Source organism: Mobula birostris, chromosome 8 (assembly GCF_030028105.1).
Source record: "Mobula birostris isolate sMobBir1 chromosome 8, sMobBir1.hap1, whole genome shotgun sequence".
Taxonomy (NCBI): Eukaryota; Metazoa; Chordata; class Chondrichthyes; order Myliobatiformes; family Myliobatidae; genus Mobula; species Mobula birostris.
In genome coordinates, this window is record NC_092377.1 from 157,109,175 (window position 1) to 157,134,597 (window position 25,423).

Sequence of the window (25,423 nt, forward strand, 5' to 3'; positions counted from 1 at the left end):
TGCAGACCACAGGGGAAGGTAAGGAGAAGGGTCACCAGACGGAGATGATGGTCAGGTGAAGAGAAGACAAGAGAAGGGGCTTTTCCCTTGTACTGCCTCAATGTAATGATTATCTTTACGGATGGCATACGAAAGAAAGTTTCACAGTGTAACTCGGTGCACGTGAAAATCATAAAGCGATTCCAATTCCAAAGCTACCCTCATGATATAATAACGCACGTTATGAAACATCTCGGCGCGCTAAGGGCGCTATACAAATGAAAGTGGATGTTGTGGAAACGGTTCCTTCGGGCGAAGGGGAAGGCTGTTCCCGGGAACATTCGCCACGGCGCGGCGCTGCTCGCCCTCTGTAAGAAACTTGCAAACGCCCCCTGTGGGTTCTCAGAACATCTGCTCGAACAAAGGAGCCGAGACTTTGAATTGCGAGCAGAGTTAACCCATGGTGCAATATTGCTTTCAACACGCTGGGAAAGTCACTGAAGTGAATGCACTAATTAGAACGGCGCTAAATCATTGCAAATTGAAGCATCGGGAGTTCAGGAAACTCGACATATTGCACTGGCGCTGGTACGTATTTCTGTATCATCTTCCTGTATCGACGTGCTTCCTTGGGAAGCAATCTAACGGGCAGCGCGTGTCTTTTCAGGTACCTGTCAATTAGTTCTTCCCTGACTGCTGGGGAGATCCCAATCCTTTTTTTCTAAAATGTTTGAAACCTCTCCCTCCCTTCTCTTGTTTAAGGGTTAAGCCCCGTTACCGACTCGGAGCTGTCATACCATTTTCTGTTTCCTGCTAAACTTATTGCGAGGTGGCCCGTACAAACGTTGACATTAACCTGAGTTGGAGAGAAAGGAAGAAGTAACGGGAGTGGAGGGTGCCTTCCAAAGGACGGAGGGAGGGGTTAAATTGGCAAGCAACATTTGGAGAGGTGAGACCGCTTATCGGGAAAGGTGTGTCAAGAGCGAATGGGATGGCAAATGGGAGGATGGTAGTAATGGGGTGGGTGAATTTATTAACATCGCCAGAGAACACCAAGCACAATACTCCCCTCTCCACTCTGACCAAAGGGGGGGGGGAGCATATAAATAATCTGCATTTATAAAGAACCCATTGCGTTTCGTTAAACCATTCGCTTCTAATTCAATTAATTACTTGCCCTTGTTTTCCGTGGAGATCCTGTGTGTTTATTAACGGTTTATTTCTGTTTATATTTTTGTTTGTCCCCATCTAAGCGGATGACATTGAACAGAAAATGAGGTGGGTTCGTTCTACAAACTTTGATTCCGGCGGCCAAAAATTGCGTATATTTTACGAATAATTTATATATACGCCATATAAACAAATAACTAATTGGATCGATGAGTTTAAAAACTGTGTGTAATGAAACTTCGCCCCGGGCTGAGATATAACCAGACCAGAAACAACAAGAGGTCGATTATCTCTCGCAGTTTCAATATTCCGCGTTCCTGCTGGGATAGGAACTGATGCTTGTTCATTGTAGGAGTCCGCGTAAAAATATAACGATTATTCAGTAAGAGTTATTCAATCAATCTATTTATCTGCGTTCCCCGATCGTCTTATCGTTCTGTGTGTATGTGTGTGTGTGTGTGTGTGTGTGTGTGTATCTGCGTGCGAATTCTTAAATAAAATCCCAGCTCCCCGCCCCAAACTGGCAATTTCTTTCCCTCTTACCTGCACACTGCAGTGGCTAAATAAAATAAATTTGTTCGCCAAAAACGCAAACATGTTTACTTTGGAAGAAGGCAAGGTTATCCATAAGTAAGGCGCAAAGGAACCGAGATCGGGGTTGAATTTTGATAATTTGCATATTAATGTCACTGTCAGTAACGTTCCCTGCCATCGCTGAATTCCGACTTTATGTTATTTGTTTCAAAGGGACCTGGCGAAGCCGGTTTTCTCAAAGTGTTCGGAGATCTAAAATGGGCTGACACGGGAAGCAAACGGGCAAGATCAGGTCAGTTTCGCAGTCCATTTTTTAATTTCGTCTACGCGGCGCGGTTCCGGATCGGGAGGCTTACGAAATTGGTTAGAAACTGGCAGGATCGTCTTTGGGAACGGGCAGATAAAATATGAATGCTGTTTGGCTGCGTGAACGGGCGCACTACCCTGCCCCACTTCGAAAAGGTGCAATTATTAATGAAATATTCATCCACCTCACTCTATAAACGGTGTCAACATGGTTAACATTACGTAAAGGTGTATTTATTCAATCTATCGCGATGACCTGTGTCTCTCTGACCGTTACTCCACGTTATGTGACGGGTTTCTTCGGTGTAATGCGAAATGAATGGTTGGACCTTGTTAGGTTTAATTTATGCCCGGTTCCCGAAATTGATGGCGACTACAATTACACGTTGTTCACAGTTTGCCACATGTCGTATCACTGATATTATACCACCACACAGCGACACGTTATGAAACAGTTAACAAACTTTATTTCATCGGCATTCATTATACAATTCACCAATTGATCTTAAATAAATCGCTGGCGGGCGAACCGACTTATAGAGCAGAAAGGGAGAGAGAGAGCTGAAGAAGTGAAATATAGTTTTGTGTTTGTCCGCCAGAATTGGCCACTGTAAATTGTTCCATGAGTGTAGCTGAATTGTAGATTGTGGGGTGAAACGCTGAGAGTGTCAGCAGAGCAAAATTGGATTAGAGTGAATGCCCGTTTGACAGTCGGGCGGGGAATCTCTGGCCCAAAGGGCCTGCTTCTCTACTTACTAAAACTCTGATTATAAATTGGGACTTCAAGCTGCTCAAAGTTGCTAAGTCTGAGAATTAAACGCGAATGGAGAAGAGTTCAAAAACGTAGGGATTGTGAAAATAATCTTGCGGAATTTGGGAATATAAATTTTATTTAAACGCACATATTCACTTTGCTGACTCTCTCTCTCTCTGTGAGATCGTAGTATATACGTAAAACTATACTGGAAAAAGTTGCCGCAAATGTAAGTTTTAAAGGACGGCGCTTGTATAAACGAGCTGTAGACGTGGGTATCATTGTTCCATGGGTTTTCCTGTGACAGTTGGCCCTAGCTGCCCAGGGGTGAGGGAACTGTGACCCGGGTGAATGTCAGTCCCCCAGCCCCCGGCTTAATGGCCCATAGACAGACGCTCCCTCTGACACACGCCTTCCCATTGTCCTCGGCAATACCGACCAGGATTGGCTTCAGATCAGCCGGGGGAGAGAAGGGACTGGAGGGGAGAGAGGACGGGGAGGGGGGTTGGGGTGTGATTAGCATTTTCCGTACCCAGGGGGCCAGGGGCAGACAAATCCCATTGAAAACTGCTTTCCAATCGCGACATTGAAACTATTATTCAAACAATGAAAAAAAACACTCAACTGCTGATTTTAAGCAGACTAGCCACTCTCTGTGGCCAGCTGTCCATCTTGACTGCGCTTCAGCCCACTACAGCGCCGAGCGACCACCACTTCGTTAACCGGCAGAGTTGCAGAAATACTGTATCCAAACATTAGACAGTAACCACCGACGGCAAATTCGTCAAGAATCATGTTTCATTCATTAAACTGGGTAATCAAGACCGGATTAATGAGAACCAGCCACACAAAATCTACCTACATATTCGAATAGTATTCGGAGCAAAATAATTCATATTTAATCCGCTATTTTTTGTTAAACATTGTCTCTCGCATTTAAATAATCTTAATATTTCCCTCTCATTTAAATATTTTCCTCTTATTTAAATCTAAATGCTTTCTCATTTAAATAACCTAAGTATTTTTTTAAACAGTCCACTTGGCCCTCATTATATATTGGCCATTAAATTCATTATTTTTTTAAATTAAGAAGTTAAACTGCATTAAAATGGCAGATCGCTGAAATGCATGAGAGGGTCAGCAAAGGGGAAAAAGAAGCGCTTTGACATAAAGTCAGAACTTGTGCATTGAAAAGGATCGCCAAAGTATTCGTGATTCTTACCTCAGCTCCGGGATCAAAGTATCTCTTTATCTGTCCTAATATTTAATTTTGATTCACTGGATTGTTGTTAGTAAAGAAGACAAATCTTTATTCTGCCTAATGAATATAAACGCAAGGAAGTTATATAAACACATGAATGTCGTCGATTAACCGACGTTGAGGCGGGCTGAATTAGTTAAATCTGAGTTACCAAGCCGATTTTCTCCTGTACAAATGATCAATTAATGATTTTTTTTACCAAACACAGTCAGTGCTTAGTGGAAAATTTCGTCAGCCGTCTTAGCCCTTACTGTAGGTGGTGTTGTGATGTTAAAGACTGATGCATAATCGCTCTGTTCTCGGGTGACAGTATTTTAGAGTCAATTTGTTAGCTTCCGTCAAAAAATGTCATCTGGATTTGTCCCTTTAAGGGATCCGGCTGACAGCTGAGGGTCGGTCAGGCAGATGGTCCGTGAGCAGGGTTTTTATTGTCTGGGACTAAATCTGTTTACAAATCAGGCGTCCGCTTTTTTTGCGGCTCTCCGCCGTTCCGCGTTCAAATCCTAATGGGGAAGGGAGGGGGGGCAGGGGTGGAAACCGGCCTAACAAGCTCATATAAACAGCGCCAGTAAAGTTATTTTATCTGCATCTGCTGCAGCAGTTAAACCCTCCAAAACTGGCTGCGCTCTGGCTGAGGTAAATAAATATAGCGGGTGGTAGAGCACCAATATTCCCGGTTCTTCCCTCAGCGTCCCACGGAGAAGTCACATCCCGGCTTTGAAGGGTGAATGACCTGCCCCACCTCACCGAACCCCACTTTGGTTACCCGCCCAGTGGATTTGCGTCCCGAGACCACCGTCTCCGCATCCCCCGAACTCTCCCTCATTCAAAACCAAACAAATTATGTTAGAACAGACGGCGAATCGTTTACTCCTTACAATCCAAACCCGACGAAACCATCGATAAACATCGAAATAGATCTGTTATCAAGAGCGAAAAGATTCTTCCCGCAGCTTGTTCCACAATTAATTTGTCCCCTTCCCGCCCCCTTCACAGCAACTGCTTAAAACACAAATATGTGAGAAATACGTTTTACTTCTTCATGTATGCACCTCCAAAAAATTAACCAAAATGTTTAACAGAAAAAGAGAAATTATCTTTGCATGAACAATGACGTGATACGTCAAACATGCGTTTACCTACATAAATCCATCTATGCTACATAAATTCATCTATAATGTTGGCAATAATTACGAGAACAGTTATATATTACAACTAATCACCATAACCAATTTATTATATTGTTACATATTAATCTGCAATAACTCGAACTGTTATAGTATACATTATTACTAATCATCACAACCAATATATTATACTGTTACATATTAACATGAAATAGCTCCAAGATGTTGCTGATATTGATATATATTTTGAGATATTAACTTTTAACAACGAAATTATATATTTCCTGTCACTGCTATACATGGTAAATATTTAATATTATATATATTTAACAGATATAATTTTTAAATCAGCATTTGAAAAATAAATCATTTAGGGAAAAAAAAACTTCGGTCTCCTAGAAGCTTCGCAATTGCCTAGGTTGGAAATGCTTCAGCCAAACTTGCGGAATAATTATCGCAATTGCAGTCCTGGATTTTAACCTGTATTTGAATCTGTCATGAAGACGGCGCAGAGCTACAGCGGCAGCTGTGGTGAATGAGCGGTGGGGTACAGGGGTGCAGGGGGAGAAGCTTCCGACGAGACCGTAAGACATAGAAAAAGAAATAAAAATTAAAGTCAGCATCAGTTTTCAAAGTGCAATCATTCGATTTTTTCCCCTCAGTTTAATGGATGTGGGATTAAAATTAGGGAATCAAGTCACCCCGGTGTAAGGAAGTTGATTTACTAGAATGAGCGGGACGGAACTCAGCAGAACAGGTAGCCCCGGAGAAGCGGAAAGCAAAAGGCTCTTGTAAAATTGGGTGACACGCAAAATGTTGGAGGAACTCAGTGTGTTAGCTTTCGTGAAAATATCAGTACATGAGAGAGGCGGGAGGGGTATCGGGTAAAAAAAAAGGCAACAGGGAGAGACACGGGGTAAAAACAGGGACGGGGCAGTTACCAAGTGAGGAGTCTGACGGGAGCAGAGGAGGACACAGTGCGGTAAGGGCAAAAGGTGCAGATGTAAACGGCACTGAAAATAATGGGGGGGGGAGAGAGAGGGAGAGAGAGACAGAGAGGGAGAGAGTGAGAGGGAGGGAGGAAGGGAGGGAGAGAGAGAGAGAGGGAGAGAGAGAGGGAGGGAGGAAGGGAGGGAGGAAGGGAGGGAGAGAGAGGGAGGGGGAGAGAGAGGGGCACAGAGATGGAGGGAGAGAAGGGAGAGAGAGGGAGGGAGAGAGAGAGGGAGAGAGACAGAGAGAGGGAGAGAGAGAGGGAGGGAGGGAGAATGGGAGGGAGAGAGAGAGGGAGGGAGAGAAGAGTTAGGAAGCCATTGGACGGAAAGTAGAGGGTGACAGAAAGAGAGAGGAAAGAATGGGAATAGGTGAAAGTAGAGGGCCGGGACAGAAACGGAAATGTGATTGGAAAAGAAAGAAAGAGACGAAGAGAGACCCGGGATAGTGGGTGGGAATGGGGTGGTGTAGAGGTGAGTTGAAAGGGGTGGGGGAGGGGAGGATATAGACACACACACACACACACACACACACAACGCAGAGAGTGTGTGAGTGTGTGCAGAGAGTGGCAGAGAGAGAGAGAGAGAGGCAGACAACGCCACGGAACGTAACTGGATCAGAGACAGTAGCTCGGGAACACCGAGGAGATCAGGAAAACTGACAGAAAAGAAGAAAAAGAGAAAGTGACAGAAAATACAATGTGTCAGAAATAAACAGAGTGAGGCATAAACAGAGAGCCAGGGTGGAAGCGGTGGACCCAGGGGGTGACAGGGTCAGAGGCAGTAAACCAGAGGATGACAGTAGCAGGGACAGCGATTGAAAAACTGTGGCCTGGTCGGAAAGACAGCTAATGACCGAGAAAAGAATTGATAGATTGAGAGAGCATGACCTCCCCAAGGCACACGTGCGCACAATAGATTCAACGCCCCCCCCCCCAGACTAGATCAATCTGCGTGAATCTTTGGATTAAGATTGTTTTAACTGACTTTCCACATCTTATTCCTGAATCCTGGTAATAATGTGCATCTATTGGTGACAGCTGGCAGAAAGGGCGTGCATAAATCAAATCTCTTATCCAATCTGGAAATAGCCGACACCATCCAAAAAATGCGTAGTACAAGGAACCTCCTCCGCGCTCCCGGACCTGTCAGTTACGGCCGTGGCCCTCCCACAGAGAAATCATTCATTACACTCAAAGCTTTTGCAGAGCGCAGTGTACCAATCGAGCCGGTGGGAGACGAGGGCTCTCAAATCTGCACCCCAGCTACCTTGGATTAAGGACTTTCTGCGTCTGTGCGTGTGACAGTGTGTGCGCGTGTGTTGTGTGTGCGCGTCTGTGTGTGTGTGAGTGTGTGTGTGTGTGTGTGAGTGTGTGTGTGTGTGTGTGCGCGTCTGTGTGTGTGTGTGTTTGTGTGTGTGTGTATGTGTGTGTATATGTGTATATGTGATATGTGTGTGTGCATATGTATGCCAGTGTGTATGGGTGTAAATGCGCGCCGATCAATTTCTTCCCAAACAGATGAAGCTTGTTAGACGGTGATCGATTCCTCGCCCGGTTGTTTTTTTTCGGCTTGAAGGATGACAACATTCAGAAGAAAATAAATCTATCCCGCACCCCCTACAAAAAAAAAGTTTCTCTGCTAACGCCTCGGTCAACTCTGTGCTCTGGAGATCTTCAGTGCAACTTCTTTCCTGGACGCTGCGACAGAATAATCGGAGCTTTCGATCCTTGGATTTCCAGCGTTATTTATCCGGAAAAAAAAAGAGACAGACTGAAGTGTTAATCATTTGCTCTTGTTATTTTAAATGTTTGGGATTCAGGAACATTTACCCAGAGGAGGGCCTGATATCAAAGACAAATCGACAGGCGGTGGAATGGAGGCGGTTAGATCTTGGGTCCGGACAGTTGGCGTAGTGGCGGCTAACGTTGCGGCTCAGAGGTAAGGTCCCGAGACTGGATGTCATCAGCTTGACAATTATCACAGGCGCGACTGACAGCCTCCTCGCCCATCCCACCTGCCACTGTACCCCGCATTCCAGCCATCTCTTTAACTGATACTGACTCAAATAATAACCCTTCAGTTCCCGCTGATTTAAAATTAAGGACCACAGGGCAGAGGATTACAATTCAGTGCGAGGTGTGTGTGTGTGTGTGGGGGGGGGGCAGGAAAATATTTGAAGTACCTATGTCAGGAGTTCCATTCACATGTGACACAGTTGGCTTCTTCCCCAATTACAATGTAAGAGATCTCTCAAATATGCGTGTTTTAAAACTCTTTTAATACCGAGTTTATTAAAAAACGCTTAATCGCGCGTTTAATCGCGCGTTCTGTCCAGGGGCATATTTAATATGACCAGGGCAAATTTTGACCCCTAAAGTGTTTGGGTTAGGAGTTTTGAGTGAGCGCCTCTTTCGTGAATATTCTCCCCCCCCCACCCCTCCATATGCGACAGATTTGAAAGTCACAAGATTTGCGGGATACCTTTCGTAGGATATCGGAGAGGGTCGCGTGGCTGCAGCCGGCGACTTGCAATTGATTGATTTACAAGGTGAACCGAGATCGCGCTGACAGTCAGCCCTAACACAACACGTAATGTTCGGCAATATCTTAATCTGTTCCGTGTGCTTACTTAACGCGCGCACCCCTCAGCACTCGCCTTATGGGACGAGGGAGAACCCTGAGTTTACTTGACGAACCCGAAAGTGAAGCATATATTCTGAAACCTGGAGCTGAAATCAGAAAATGCACAAATCACTTATTTTTTCCCTGACTTAAATTTGAACTTTTCTTTTTACAAAACCATACTATTTTCTTAAGCGTCTTTTAAACATTTCCCATTAAATACGTTTTTATATTTTAAGTGAATAATCATGTTTTAAGGTCACTGATACAAAATTATTTCCCTCTGTATTTTTTCTCTTGAGAAAAACACCCACTGTAATAACTGCCAAAGCCGTTTAAAAGGTTCTACTGGGATCTTTAAAGTCTGTGTCCCAGCATCCAAGTCCTGATATGATCATTCTCCGGATGTATATTTCGAAGTTATACATTATTTTATTGAATTGTCTGAGTAGCTTTATTCCACCCCGTCCCGCGCCCCGCCCCCGGAGATTGTTCTCTGCTCTTTTAAAGAATACTTTCCCCATTAAAGATGCCGTACTTTATTATTATTATATATTTCGGTTTGACTGTCATAATTAGCCATTGGAGGTAGTATGTTTGATTCTGATCGCTTCGATCCGTTAAGCGTTTCTTTTCATGACACGTTTAAGTGATTCTGAAGTCTGCCGAACGACTATTTTGCGCCGAGTTACTAAACGCGCAGAATGGGAATGATAACTGTTTAGCTTACAAATATTTGCAAAGATTACAGCGCTTAAAAGGCGTTAAGTACAAATTTAATGAAATTATTTCTACAAACCATGCGCATCCCGGTTTCCTATGTATTATTTGAGCACGATTTTGTTGTAGAACATAGCTGACACAGCTCAGAGACTAGCGGCAAATCTTTTTGGTCCTTCTTGTTGAGCCCAGTCCGTAGTTCTCGTTAGGGGGCTGTACAGATTATGGACGCTTCTGTTTTATTTTGATGTTGGGAACGGGTGGTTGATAAATTAGATTTATATGCGGCTTGTGGGAAACTTGGGCGATGGACTTTATGTGTGTGCGAAGTTTGATAAGGAGTCACTAACGCGGGCGATTCCCGCGACTCCAAGTGGTTGGGAAAAATGATTTTCTGTTTTTCACTCCTCTCTTCCCAGCGGCGTGGCTTTGGCCAGAGCGCATTTCGAGAAACAGCCTCCCTCGAACCTGAGGAAGTCCAACTTTTTCCATTTCGTACTTGCCCTTTATGACAGGCAGGGGCAGCCGGTGGAGATCGAGAGGACTACCTTCACAGACTTTGTGGAGAAAGATTTGGTACGTGCGACAATAGGAAACAGGGATTTGTTCAACATATCTGTGCCGGAAAAAGGAGCGAGCGAGCAGAAAGTCCCTAAATTAATCAGGATCACGGTTTCCAAACCAGCCCCCTCACAAAAAGCCTCCACGGCGGGGTTGACACGAAAAATTCAAGCAAAATTTAAAAACATTGTCGGACCCTTTTGTTAGCTCTGTCTCGAAGTTTGAATGCGACTAAACGATAAGACTGAGCAAAAGTTTGAATCTGTGTGTAGCAGAACTAGAATTAGCGCGCGTGTTTATGTACCAATGAACTTGTGCAGATGTGCGAGAGTTTTGCGTGTGATTGTGAATGCAGGTGTGAGCGAAATTTGTGTCTGCGTGTATCTGAGAATGTTTAAAATAATATGTAAGCGTGTGCGTGAGTTCAGAGTGCGTACAAGTGTGTTCGAGAGAATGTTTTTGGGAGTATGGTTATGTATGTGCGTGTGTGTGAGAAGGTGCATTTGTGTGTGTGTGTGTGTGAGAAGGTGCATGTGTGTGTGAGAGAGAGAGAGAGTGTGTTGTGTTCATGTAGGTGCATGATAGAGTGTGCGTGTGTGTGAGAGTGTAATTGCGTGAGGAGTGCGTGAAAGAGAAAGAAAGAGCTTTACAACCTCAAGCTACAGGTGTACTTTGCGTTGCGTTAACCGCTGCCGTAATCTGGGAGCCCCCAGCTCCGCTGCTCTGCTCTCCGGCGTTGTTATTCGTCGGGAGGTCGGACCGACAGTCAGATGAGGAATAGAATTCGGCCTCAGGTGGGGAGGGTTGTCTTTGCACCACTGAATTTTGACAATTACTCAAACACGCGAAAATCCGCAGATGCTGGAAATCCAAAGGAACACGCCGACAAATGCTGAAGGAACTCATCAGGTCAGGTAGCGTCCATGGAAAGGAGTAAGGTCCTGATGAAAGGTCTTGGCTCGAAACGTCGACTGTGTACTCATTTCCATAGATGCTGCCTGGCCTGATGAGTTCCTCCAGTATTTTGTGTGTGTTGCGTTGACCCGGCTTCGAGCGTAACCCCCATCCCACCCCATGGCTAAAGGCGTTTATTAATGTGTTAATGTATTAATGGCTGGCCTGACGCCGGTAAAGGGACCAAACCAAAGCAGTCGAATGGTCGCAACCATCCGCAGGCCTAGAAAATGCAAATTTCAACACCCAGTCCAAAATGTTTGCTGCAGACGCAGTCGAATTCAATGAGTTCTGACTACCTGAAACGTTAACTCCGCTTCTCTTCCCACAGGCGTTGCCTGACCTGCAGAGTCTTTCCTGGGATTTCCGCGTCTATTTTAATTTCCACTATCTGTTGTGTTTGTTTCTATTTTTATCCAATTTATCAGATCCTTTTTTTTTGGGTGGAGAGGGGTAATTCCCTCCACTTTTACCCATCCCTCTTCCTGGCGGTCAAGTTAACACCGGAAAACTTTTTTTTTGGTTAATGATCACGTCACTGTACCTCAGCCGACTAACAAGAATGTCAGAAATAAACTGGGCACTTTGAATTCTATTTAAGTCATAATAAAATATTATGAGAAGTTTTGTCACAAATATCATAATGTTTGATGTCTGTGGGAATCTCTCTCATGTTTGCTCGGTGGATTACAGCGGGATTTAATTGAGTGTTTTCATCCGCTTTCGCCCGGAAGAATGAAGGTAGTGTTTTGTTAACGCAAAAACAGCACAGAGTTGAGAATTTTCTGCTCAACTCTGCAAAATTATTCTTTCAGGAGCCGGGGAATGATAAGACGAATAACGGGACGCATTACAAGCTTCAGTTGCTGTACAGTAATGGTGAGTCTCTCAGATAACTGGCAGTTAGCTGAGCTGGGGATAGGTAGGGAGTGGTGGGGAGTGGTGGGCAGTGGGCGAGGCGGTCTATTAGGACAGCGTCATCCCAAAACGTCCCATCTCAGCACTTCATCCTCCTGAGGTATAATCTGGTGCAAAGCGCAGCGAATAAAATGTTTGTGTTTCGGCCGTTCAGATACCCTCCTCACGCACTTTTAGTGAGCGGGGTTTGGATCCTGACCGCTGGTGTGGTCTGTATGGAGTTTGCACGTTCTGCCTCTAACCGAATAGTTTACCCCGGGTGCTCTGGTTTACCTCAAAGATACCCGGACGGAGGGTTGGTAGGGCATTGTAAATTGCCGCTGGTGTGCAGCTGACTGTAGAACCTAGAGTGCAGCGGGGGGGGGGCAGCGGGTGGTGGGCACGGATTGGTGACTAAGTTACACGAAAAATGAATGGCGAATGGCTTTGCTCCAGGAGCCCCAACAGACGCAATGGGCCAAATGGCTCCCTTCTGTGTCGTAAGGAGATAGGGAAACATTGGGGTTGAAATGTTCGTGAAGCCCAAAATCGAGGGAGAGGCTCAGTTCTACCTGTAACTTAGAATCGATCAATTACTTTCCAAATATCCACGTAGGAAACTAGTCACGGGAAGACCAGATGTTTCTCAGTAAGGACAGACCAGGGTTAAGATCGGCCTCAGCAAGACGACTAAGTCAAAGATCTCACTGTGTATCATTATTTTTAAAAGAGGGTTTCCTTTTCCCTCCAAAATCACAATTTTGGAGCAGTTTCCCAGTTGTTTTATTCAACTAACGAATTATTTTCTGGTATAGAATGGGAGACGTTTCAAGATGTATGAAATACCAAAGGATCACTAGCGAACTCGAGTGCAGGAATTACAGAGACTTTGGCGATTCAAACAAGACCAAAGATTTATTACAAAGATTAACTAGAAAAACTAACAAGAGCTCAGGCAAACAATACACAGTTCCGACGAACTGAACTTATTGATGATACACAGAAGGGCTCGGTCCGATAAGGAACCACAACGACCTAACAAAGATGGGTGGCATGCCCCCACCTCTGAAATACACCCCGGAGCACGCAGGAGTTCCGGACATTGACAATCCCGTGATAATTAAATTATCCCAAATTGAATACAAGACATATAAAACAGAGTTTAACAAACTCCATGATCCCAAATGAGATACCTGTAAGACAATGTGAAAAGAAAACAGCGCTCGTGCAAAGACAAAGAATTAGACATAAATGTTAAAGAATCGAAGGGCAAAGCGTACGCGCGGGGAAAAGAGAAAGTACAGTCCGCACACTGACAGAAACGACTGGTACATTTCAGGCATAAACCGAGGCGTGTCTCAGGTGTGTAAAATATCTGAATGGGCTAGATACAGTAGAGTAAATTGAAAGGAAGGAGCCCTTCACTTCTGTTCTGCTTTTCAGTTCGGTTCTGCTGAAGGACTTAAAAGAAAAATAAAGATTCAGTTAAGGAGAAGTTGTGCCTCACCCTTGTTAGGCCACATTTGGAATATGCAGTTGCCGCATGGGACCCAAACACAAACAAAAACACTACTTCCACCGAGCGAGTCCAAAGACAGGCAGCCGGTTTGTCACAAATACCTATGAGAGAGAAACGAGTGTTACTCAACTTTTAAATTCATTAATGTGGAACTCTCTCCAAGACAGACGTGAAGCACACCGCCTGACCTGTTAAATGTTCAACTCGACATAGACTACCAATCCCATATCAAGCCCAAACCTATTCGGAGCAGGCGAGGGCACCCAACTCAGTTTGAAATACTAACTACCAAGTCAGATGTGTACAGCAATTCATTCCCCCCCCCCCCACAATTAAAGCATGGAATAATCTTCATCCTACCATAGTCACACAACCAAACCCAATTAAATTTAAGGCAGCTTTTCTTCTTCAATAATCTCCTTCTTAAGTCCACCCTCCGCCACCTCCAGTTTAAATTCCATGCGGAATATTTTGGAGGATCAAGAACCAAGAACCAAAGATTTAAAAGAATCGGTGTCAAGTTGTAAGGGGCAGGTCATATCTTACAAACTTGATTGACCTTTTTTTCGTGAAGCTGACGAGGGTGACTGATGAGGACAGAGCATCGGATGTTGTGGACACGGATTTTAGTAGGGTATTTGACAAAGCTCCTTACGGTAGGCTGCCCCAGAAGAATAATACACATGGGCTCCACTCGATTTGACTGATTTCATTCAGATTTGGCTTGGTTACAGAAGACAAGAGGGTATTGGGTGAGTGCGGTTATTCTCGCTGGAGGTCTCTGTCCAGTGGGGGCCCACAGATTTTCAGTATATACTAATGACTTGGATGAAAATATATGTGCTCTGATGAGTAAGTTGGAAGACAACGCAAAAACTGGTGAGGATAGAGCAAGATGTGAGTCAGCTGCAGTTATTGGCGGAGAAAGGGCAGATGGAGCTTTATCGGGCAAGTGTGTAGTGTTGCACTTTGGGAGGTCAAATGTAAGGGGAAGGTATTCTGAACTGATTCTATGACCTACAGATTCACTTTCAAAGGCTCTTTACAACTCATGTTTTCAGCGTTATTTATCTGGAGCTTGTTTACTTTTGTTTATTTTTTTTCAGTCTTTGTCTAAAGTTTTTTTTGGTAAAATTTTATTGTATTTTTCCCTGGAGATGCCTGCAAGGGGGGAAAAAAAAACGAATTTCAGTATATAGTAACGTGTACTTACCTTGATAATAAATTTACTCTGAAGTTTGAAGGCACACAGTAAATTGCAGGACCCTCAAGAGCACCGATGTACAGATGGACCTTAAGGGCCCAAGTCTATAGTTCTCTGAAAGTGGCAGCACAAGTAAACCAGATGGTAACGAAGGCATATGGAAAAAGCCCATAAGACATAAGAGGCCATTGAATCTGTTTCACCATTGGATCATGGCTGATTTATTAAACCTCTCAACCCCATTCTCGTAGCTCCTCGCTGCAACCTTTGATGACCTTACTAATCAAGAACCTATCAACACGCGCTTTAACTATACCCAATGACTTGGCCTCCGCAGCCGCCTGCGGCTGTGAGTTTCAAAGGTTCGCCACGAAGTTCCTCCTCATCTTCTACTCCGAGGCTGCGCCCTCTGGTCCTGGACCATTGGAACTACCCCCCCCCCCCACTCCCCCGTGTCGACTTTGTCTAAGCCTTTTCGATATTTGATGACTTTCACTGAGATTCCCCCCTCATTCTGAAAAAAAACAACTCCAGCGAGTACAGGCCCAGAGCCATCTAATGCTCCTCATATGTTAACCCTTTCATTCCCAAGATAATTCTCGTGAACCCCCTCAGGACCCTCTCCAATGCCAGCAGATTCTTTCCTAGGTAAGGGGCCCAAAGCTGTTCGCAGAACCCCGAACATGTCCTTAGTCACTTAGGGCGTTGAGTACAGGTTAGGAAATTCGGCTGCAGCTTATAAAACTCTGATTCGGCCGCACCTAGGGCAGCGTGTTCAGTTTTGGTTGCCCCATTATAGGAAGGATGTGAAGGCTTTGAAAAGGTGGCGGAAGATCTCACCGGGGGCTACCTGGATTAGAGGGTATTAGCTGGTTGCTGAGGTCGGCAGACTTGAGTTGTTTTCTCCAGAGCGTCGGAGGCTGAGGGGAGAGGTGACGGAAGTTTACAATACTATTACAGGCACATCAGTAGACAGGGTAGCTAGTCGAAATATCCCTTTCCAGGGTCGTTCAGTCAAATACAGAGGATATAGCTTTCAAACGACAGGGGGAAAGGTTAAGGGAGACGTAAGGGGCGATTTTTTTTTACACAGGGAGTGGTGGGTACCTGGAACGCACTGCCAGGGGCGAAAGCAGACACAGAAGTGGCATTTGGACAGGCACATTAACATGCAGATGATAGAGGGATACGGCCCCTGTGCGGGAAATAGGTTTAGCTTAACTTGACGTCATGGCCGGTACAGGAATAGTGAACCGAATGGCCGGCACAGGCATAGTGGGCTGAATGGCCCGTTCCTGCGCGGTATCACTCTAAGTTTTGGAGGGAGACCGGGAAACAGAGGATGTTGTGCAGGAGTAGTCGATAATTGGAATTCACGATGAAGGCGGAGATTGTCCGTCCACTTAAAACTGTTTACCTCAGCGTTTTCGTTAAGTACCGTGAACTGCGGGACAAAAATACCCTGCGTGGCGGCTGATCAAACTCCGTGACTCTTTGTCGATCGCCACGGACGCAACGGGCCGATTAGCCTCCCTCTGCATCGCACGTTTTCTGCGAGTCCGCGTTGATGCCGAGCCCGATCTCAGCGTATGTTTTCTGGGTCAACCCAACATCGCACAGCGCCGGTAAATGCTAAATATTACACTTCAGGTCAGGGACGTGACGTGACTGTTATCTTCACGGCCCATTTCTGCTTAGTTGGTTTAACACACGATGTTTCTATTGCTAACGGGTACCTAACCCAACCTGGACGCATCAGACTGATGCAGCTATAAAGAAGGCGAGACAGCGGGGATATGTTATTACGAGTTTGAGGAGATTTGGTTTATCAACTAAAACACTCGAAAAGTTCTACAAATGTACCGGGGAGAGCATTCTGACTGGCTGCATCACCGTCTGAAACGGGCGAGGCGACTGCACAGGATCGAAGCAAGTTGCAGAAAGTTGTTAACTCAGTCAGCTCCATCATGGGCACTAGCCTCCGTAGTGTCCAAAACACATTCACGGACTGGTGTCTTAGGAATGAGGCGTCCGTCATAAGGGACCCCCGTCACCAGAACATATCCTCTTCTCATTGTTACCATCAGGAAGGAGGTACAGGAGCCTGAAGGCACACACTCAGTGATTCAGGAACAGCTTCTTCCCCTCTGCTATACGATTTCTGAATGGACATTGAACCCATAAACACCACCTCACTGCTTTTTTTTACACTAGTTATTTTAACCTAACTATTTAATAGACATCGATATACTTACTGTAATTCATTACTTTCCCCCTATATTTATCATGTATTACATTGTGCAGTACTGCTGCCGTGAAGTTAATAATTTCACAACATATGCCGGTGGTATTAAATCTGATCCCGATTCTGATTCCGTACAGGTGTGCGAACGGAGCAGGATCTCTACGTGCGACTCATCGATTCCGTGACCAAACAGGTACTGAGATTAATTGCATTTGCCTCCGCGTGACCCCCAGAATATTACACGCAATTCTGCCAAACTTTCCCAAAGTCACAATTTTAAGCCAACTGAAGCGATGGACTGACCACAGCTAAAACCCGGTGTACACTTACCTTGACCTACAAAGGAAACGAGGCGCTATTACATCGTGTAGGCAGCAGAAGCCGGTAACTACACGACGGAGATGTTTGATGCAAAGGAGTTCACCCTCTGTAAAGTTGAGATGGTCTTAATTACTTTAGCGGACTTCGTGATCATAGGCAGTTCTATTTAAATTCAGACACGATTCAGAATTTTAAAAAGCTTTATACTTAACACAATCAGCAAATAGTTTTGAAAAGTTACGACCCCAAAGTTAAACCTGGCTCTCTTAGAGAAATTAGTCGTAACTTCTATCACAGTCGGAGTTATAGGACAAAGTAAGGGTTAATTTGTAAGTTAAGCTCTCGACGTCCCGAGTACGCACAATCATTATCAATGCTGCTTTTCGTTATTCGGTCTGTGCAGGTGAACTACTGAGTCATACGCTCTCCTGGCGGGGAGTAGAGGTGGTGAACGGGTACTACATGTGATCTCTAAAATGTAAGACTAGAAAGGCAAAAAGCCATCCACTCTTTTTTTCACAGCTGATGGAATCAGGCTGGTTAAGAACCTGGTGGTCATTACCCAGAGATCTGGAAATGGCAAGGTTCTAGAGGGGTGATTTAATCGACAACACCGCCTACCAACTGGCGTCAAATTTTTCCAGAAGAGTAAGGCAGAACAGGGCGGGAAGAGATATTGTCCACAGAGGTCAGGAGAGTCATGGAAAATACACATTCTCCATGACAACCATTAGGGAGGGGCAGAGGAGCCCGAGGGTGCACATTCAGCGATTCAGGAACAGCCTTTCCCTCTCTGCCATCAGATTTCTGAATGGACATTGTACCTCACTACTTTGAAAAAAAAATTGCACCACTTATTTAATTTAACCCTTTAAATATATATGTACATACTGTAATTTATAATAATGTTATATTATTATGCACTGCAATGTACTGCTGCCGCATAACAACAAATTTCACAACGTATGCCACTGATATTAAACCTGAATCTAATTCTGGCGTGGATTAGGAGATACATCAGATGACTATATCCGAATTGTGACTTTTTTTTTATACAGTGCCAGAGTGGTGAACTTGTCATTGATGGGAAATAATTTAATAATCGTTTATTTGCGGATTTTTAAAATGTCGGTTATACATTACCAACATCAATCATTTCCAGGGCAGGAAAATCTATCCTTTCTCTGGCCAGCCCCTTAGGGCTCATACCTCGGTAGGATAGCAGTAAATTCACTCCTTCCCAGTCCCTGTGCCACATGTGCCTCTGTGAATGAGACTGACCCTGTGTGACAGGAACCGCACGCACACTGGCTCCAGTAGGAATCGGCTGTGACACCCCCAGAGCCGTTTCACATGGGGCACCAACAGACGGATCCTCGTTCCACTGGGGCATCGTCGCAGCTGCCGGCAGGAGGAAATTTTCATCCCGTCAGTCTGGGCTGAATTGCAACCCAGGCCTCAGAGGTGAAAGGATAGCGTCTCGCCCACTGCACCCTCGAGTCCCCTGTGCTCAGTACATTTAACAGCTGCGTATTTTATCCCGTGACGTCAATACATCTAGAAGCGAACGTTCCCGTCGGGCTGCCGCGCGGATTAGCCTAGAATACGCAACGCTTGAGCTAATTAGCAACACACTTCCAACTCCTCCATTCATGTATTAATTTTACTTAATGTAACTTTCAGACTCCATTTGTTAACCGCCATTGGCACTGGAAGGTGCTGAGTTGGGCGAAGTAATTCCGGGTGTCAGGAGAATTGGTGCGTTGAAAAGAAATTGCGAGGGCTGAGATCACGGTATTTGAAGTTGAAAGCAAATCAGATTTAGTTTGGGAAACGGATAAATTTGTTACTGCAGTGAGGGTTTCAAATCCCGGCGGATTTGAACGAGAGGAGAGTCAGGACATGGCCATCCAGAGGCCATCTTAGTTGATAAAGAAGGATCTTCAGGTGGCCCCAAAGACCACAGGGTAAGCGCAAGAGATTCTTACAGATGCTGGAAATCTTAAACAGCACACACAAAAGGCTGGAGGAATTCAGCAAGTCAGGCAGCTTTTACGGAGGGGAAAAAATAGTCCTGATAAAGGGCTTCGACCCCAAACTTTTCTTGTTTATTCCTCTCCGTAGATGCTGCCTGACTTACTGAGTTCCTCCATTGTGTGCATGCTAGATTGGCGCGGTTTACCAGTTTGTCGAATGCCCTTGCTCCTAACAATCCTTGACACCGAGCTGATCAATAATTCTAAAACTCTCTTTGCAGCCAATTGTCTACGAGGGTCAAAATAAAAACCCAGAAATGTGCCGGGTGCTTCTTACTCATGAAGTGATGTGCAGGTAAGGCCCAGCCAATTGCAGAGCTGTTTCGTGTTGACTTGCCCATTTGTCTCAGCGATGATGGGATATCCTTGAATCTGGAATTATGCAAGATGCACCAAGCATTTCGTTGGGTTAATAGAGAACATATTAAGAAATGCAGGTCCTCCAGAGAAAAAATATGGCTTCAAGTTTCTTAATTAATTGCATAGTGACTCAGAAGCTTCAGATCTCTATGGGAATGATCTTGTGTTTCATAGCACAGGGCTTCTGGACCATCTGTTCCATTTTGCAATGTAATGGGTGAACCTCCTCTCAAACGGGTTTTCTGCAATCCCCATGATAAGGTGTAAATTGGAGGGGAATTAAATAATTAGCCCATGTGGTCAAAGACAACCAGCAGTGTTGGATGAGCTCCCATTGTTTCAATGGAAAGGAAATTCAGGTGGAGAACAGACCAGTTGCTGCTGTGGTGTGGGGAAATGTGGCATCTAGTTTGTGCAGAGCGAGATCCCACAGAATGCAATCTTTCTAACTGAGAGTCCCCTTACAGCCTGCTATGCCTCTGGCGTGAAGGGCAGCACTGAAGTCCCCCATCCCTGTCTTTGGCCATCCAAACTAATTTTGGTCTTGGCAGTGTTCAGGGCTTCCTTCATTGTGCCAGTAGCTTCCTCTTGGTTTTCACTACTATCGGTCAGGAATATCGTGGAGACTCAGGAATACTGTTGCACACAGATATAGGAAGATTCTTCATTGCTGTTTCTGTAACAATTTTCTTTGACCAGTCAGGGTTGTTAGCCCTGAGCTGAAACTCTGAACCTGGAGGACCGGTGGGCCACTCTTAATCTGGCCTCGATTTTTTGACCCTGCCAAGAGTCAGAGGACAAGGCCCCAAATCCAGCCAACATAGATTTCTGGATCATTGAGGCACTCAAGCCTTCAAACCTCATGTCAAGGTCATTGTCCTCTTTGAAGTTTCACTGAGAGTAATTAAAGAATAATTGGTGAGAATAATATTGAAGATTAGATTTATTTGTCATGTGTACATCAATACATACAGTGCGATGCATCGCCAATATGCTGGACACAACCCACAAGTGTTGCATGCTTTTGTAGTTTTCCCTCAATTTACTAACCCTATCTCATATGTCTTTGGAATGTGGGAGGAAGCCCTAGGTGGTCACGAGGAGAACGTACACACTCCTTACAGACAGTGTCAGGAATTGAACCCTGATCTTCCTGCTGGCATTCTGTAAGGCATTGTGCTAACCGCTACACTGATGTGTACCGCGTATTATGTTTGGAGTTAAGGAATGGGTAAAGGACCGTGAGCATTTTGAACTTGCTACGTCTTTTTCTAGGCAATGTCACGTGATTTGCTACGGTGCTTTCATCCTAAAGTACTGGTGTAAAGTTCAGTGTTTCTTCTAATTGTTCGTTCTGTGTTGATTTGCCAAACCATTACTATACAATACCAATCTCCAAACTGATTCCATTGTGCACCAGATAACCATTCCAGAATGATCCAGTTTACCTTATGAAATCACTGGAAATAAGGAAATATGGGGAAGCAAAGGGGGTGATGGGTTTGTTAGAAAATGCACCTTTAACTGTGATACTAAGCTAGTCAAGGGCTGTGAGGTTAGATCTTGTGATTGGTCATAGATCAATTGTTTGGAGGTGAGGTATCAGTGTGGGAATGACTTGGCCTCCACAGTCATTGGATGTATTGAAAGTGGAGGTTGATAGATTCTTGATTAGTAAGGGTATCAAAGATTATGGGGAGAAGGCAGGAGTACAGTGCTTGGAGGGATAATAAATCAGGCATGATGGAATGGTGTGACAAACTCAATGGGCTGAATGGCCTAATTCTGCTCCTGTCGACATAGAAGACAGGAGCAGTCTATTTATCCCTTTGAATATGCTCCGCCACTTAAAATGGTCACAGTTGCTACAATTTGCTGTTTGAGAGACGACTGGTGGCTAGATCTAAGGCAAGCTGCCTAGATTTGTACAGGCAGAACAGACATATGGTGAAGGATCAGGTTGAGATGGTGCACCGCCATCACTTATTAATCCATTCACAGGCTGTAAGTGCCAGCACTCATTGCCTATCCTTAACTGCACCTGAACTGGTCAGGCATGTTAACGTATTTACTAACCTACCGCCAGTTACACCGCTGTCGTTTAGGGAAGCAATGGAGTCCTCCATCTCTATCTGTCCTTGGCCACCAATTTTAGTCTTGGTCTTGGCAGTGCTTCCTTCATCACGCCAGTACCTTCTTCTCTGCCTTCACTGCTATAAGCCATACAAATCCCGGGTGGAGACTCAGGAATACCGTCACACACAGATCTGTAGAAGGATTCTTCATTGCTGTTTCTGTAACAGTTTTGTTTGACCCGTCAAAGTTGATAGCCCTGAGGTGAAACCCAGAACCTGGAGTGCAAGTGAACCACTCTTAGTCTGGCCTCTACCTTTTGACCTGTTTGGCATGGATGACCCTACCAGAAGCCAAAGCATAAAGCCCTGACTCCAGCCAACACAGCTCTTCGGGTCACTGAGACACGCAAGCCTCCAAATCTTGGTCCATTTGGAGGGAGACATGTTAAGAGTTGACTGTATTGCTTTGGGTCTGAAGTCACATCTATGCAGGGTTTCACAAAATTGTGCAACACGAGAACAGGCCATTCAGCCCTACTTGTCCTTGCTGACCCGCAGTCACCCTTCCATGTTAATCCCATTATCCAAAACTGGATCTATCACCCTTCAAAAAGTGACTCAAATGCTAATTTTACATTATTATGGCTTTTATAACAACCTGAGAGTTTCGTGATTAAGGTCACCGAGAACAGCTTTTTCTTTTTTTTTAAAAAAAACATCCAGCTTTAGCTAATTATCTAATTTAAATTGCCAAGCCACAATGGTGGGTTTCAAACACCCATCTCTGGATCAAGGCTCCAGCTGCCATCCAGTAACCTAACCGCAGCCCTAGTGTACTGCTGCTGAGCTAGAACACTGGGAACACAATGGGGGAAGGTATGGCCCCTGGCATTGAGAAAACAAAGTGAGTTCAGCTCATTCCCCACCTCCTTTTATTGTATTGACATGAAAATCGCACAAAAAATATAAATTCACAGGTGCAAGGTAGCAATTAGTGATGAGGTAGTGCAGCAGAACTCATTGTGGGTATGCGGCAGCCCAATCAGGTGCTGTATACCTGGAGAACAAACAGAGGCTTCTGCTCTCTGGGGACGGACTACGCCAGGTGCCTCTGTCTGAATCACACTCGGTTTCAGATTTGAGCAACAGACATCAAAGTTGCTGGTGAACGCAGCAGGCCAGGCAGCATCTCTAGGAAGAGGCACAGTTGACGTTTCGGGCTGAGACCCTTCGTCAGGGCTAACTGAAGGAAGAGTTAGTAAGAGTTAGTCCTGACGAAGGGTCTCGGCCCAAAACGTCGACTGTACCTCTTCCTAGAGATGCTACCTGGCCTGCTGCGTTCACCAGAACTTTGATGTGTGTTGCTTGAATTTCCAGCATCTGCAGAATTCCTGTTGTTTGTGGTTTCAGATTTGCCCTGGTATCTTCCAGAGCTTCCATTTTTCTGTTTTGGAGAACTTCTTTCAACAGAAACTGGTTCCACTGGCCCGTGTTGCATTGACACACTACTCAGAAGGGTTGGGGCTGCACTGTGACAGCCTCTTTGCCATTTGGAGTGAATGCAGTCTCTTTATGGTGTCAAAGGTCAGGGGGAGTAGGTAGGAGAATGCTGTTCAGAGGGGTAATAAATGGAGGAGGAGATTTGGTGGGCTGAACGACCCAATTCTAGTCTTATGGGAACAATGCACACCCCTCCCAACAACAGCCTGTGAGTAATAATTACCAAAACTCAGTTATGATTATGATTATGAGGACACGCAGTCCCCTTTTATTGTCATTTAGTAATGCATGCATTAAGAAATGATAAAATGTTTTTCCAGAATGATATCACGAAACACATGACAAACCAACTTAAAAACTAACGAAGTTAGTCCAGCCACATAAGGTATTATAGCTGCTGTGGTGGGTTAGAAGGCAGGCATCCTGTGGCAAGCCACTCTACTTCTGATTTGCCAGGGTAATGCCCACAAAAATGCTGGAGGAACCCAGCAGGCCAGGCAGCATCTACGGAGAGGAATTAAATATCAGTGGCGACCGTTCATCACGCCTGATCAATGATCTCGGCCTTAGATGTCGACAGTTTATTCCCCTCCACGGATGCTGCCTGACTTGCGGAGTTCTTCCGGCATTTTGTCAGTGTTGCTCTGGATCTCTAGCATCTGCAGAATCTCTTGTTTCTGATTCTCCAGTGCCTTTCCGCTGCATGCAGGGCACAAGATAGGAATGTGATAGAATGGTCTCTACTTTGCACCTTAACTCCTTGTGGGATAAAACTGGAAGTTTCCAAAAATAAAACGGCAGAGGCGTTTTAAGTTGAAGGAGAAACACAGAGCATAAAGTGTGGTTAAAAAAAAGACTCATAATTATGTCATCACGTCAGACCAGCCTCTGAGAGTGATCCCCAACTCAATGTCAGTGGTTGTGAATTATGCACATTTCCAACTACTGCATTACCCTACGCAGGACCCCCAGAATTCACTGAAACTGGCAGTGTGAGTGAGTCCAGAGCTTGGATGAGCTGCCCGGCTCGGGTGTTATGCTTCGAGGGTGGAGTAACAGCAGGTGCCCCTGGCTCGTTCAGAGGCGTGTTGACACGCTCACGGTCATGTTCTGACGCTGGGGGCACGGTAGCGGAATCCTCCAAATCTTGGTGGGCCTGTTTAAGGGGATCTACCAAAATATACTTAGGTTTACCCCTCCTATCTATGATAAAAGTCTTTTCTCTCCGTTCTAAAACACGGACCTAAGGGGATGTTGGTGTGCATCATGGCGGATAAAAACATACGAGGCAGATTGTAGGTCAACAGGAATCTAAGAGTTCATCCTTCTACATTACATTATCCTACAAAGCACTCTGTTTAAAAAACACTCGTGCAATACCCCACACCACTTCCCCATAAATGCTGGTAAGTGGCTGCACGGTGTACCATATTAGATTAGATTAGATTATGAGGACAGGCAGTCCTCTTTATTGTTGTTTAGTAATGCATGCATTAAGAAGTGATACAATGTTGCTCCGGAATGATATCACAGAAACACAAGACAAATCAAGACTAAAAAAACTGACAAAAACCACATAATTATAACATATAGTTACAACAGTGCAAAGCAATACCATAATTTGATAGGAGAACAGACCATGGGCACGGTTAGAAAAAGTCTCAAAGTCTCTCGAAAGTCCCATCATCTCACGCAGACGGTAGAAGGGAGAAACTCTTCCTGCCATGAACCTCCAGCGCTGCAAACTTGCTGATGCAGCACCCTGGAAGCACCCAACCACAGCCGACTCTTGAGTCCGTCCGAAAACTTCAACCCTCCGACACCGAACACCAAGCACCATCTCTGCTGAGTGCTTCGATCCCGGCCCCGGCAACAGGCAATGGGCAAAGCCAAGGATCTGGGGCTTTCCCCTCCGGAGATTCTCGATCGCACAGTAGCAGTGGCAGCGAAGCAGGTATTTCAGAAGTTTCTCCAGATGTTCCTCTGTGCTTCTCACGTCCGTCTCCATCAAATCAGGATTGTGCATGGTACCTACTTAACAGATACGATATAATTTCAGAGCAGCCGCGTGCGCTGCGTCGTGCCGCCATCTTCTCCTCCCCACCTGCAAAATGCACCGCAGATTCTTGCCTAGGCTGTTCCTGTAGCCTTTTTCGGACCCACGATCTCTGTCACCAAGGAGGTCAGGAACATGGGAACACTGCCTCTTGGAAGTTACCCTCCTTTTGCACATCATCCTGACTTTCAATAGTTTTGTAGTTTCTTTTTTGTCACTGGGCCAAAATC

General features: G+C 45.1%; 1 protein-coding gene across 6 annotated transcripts in view; it reads left to right on the forward strand.

Annotated features, from left to right (window-relative positions):
• Window positions 1–523: 523 nt before the first annotated feature.
• LOC140201854 (transcription factor COE2) overlaps window positions 524–25,423 on the forward strand; it is a 340,017-nt gene continuing 315,117 nt past the window's right edge. For 3 of the 6 annotated variants that reach the window (XM_072266585.1, XM_072266586.1, XM_072266589.1), the window contains exons 1-5: window positions 7,302–8,061; window positions 9,885–10,041; window positions 11,796–11,859; window positions 16,983–17,038; window positions 19,424–19,497. In XM_072266585.1, coding sequence (XP_072122686.1) covers window positions 7,928–8,061; window positions 9,885–10,041; window positions 11,796–11,859; window positions 16,983–17,038; window positions 19,424–19,497 — 485 coding nt within the window. In that variant the 5' untranslated portion in view covers window positions 7,302–7,927. Of the gene's footprint in view, window positions 568–756; window positions 929–1,896; window positions 1,976–7,301; window positions 8,062–9,884; window positions 10,042–11,795; window positions 11,860–16,982; window positions 17,039–19,423; window positions 19,498–25,423 lie in introns of those variants that run through there. The other 3 variants (XM_072266588.1, XM_072266587.1, XM_072266590.1) reach the window with 3 other exon arrangements.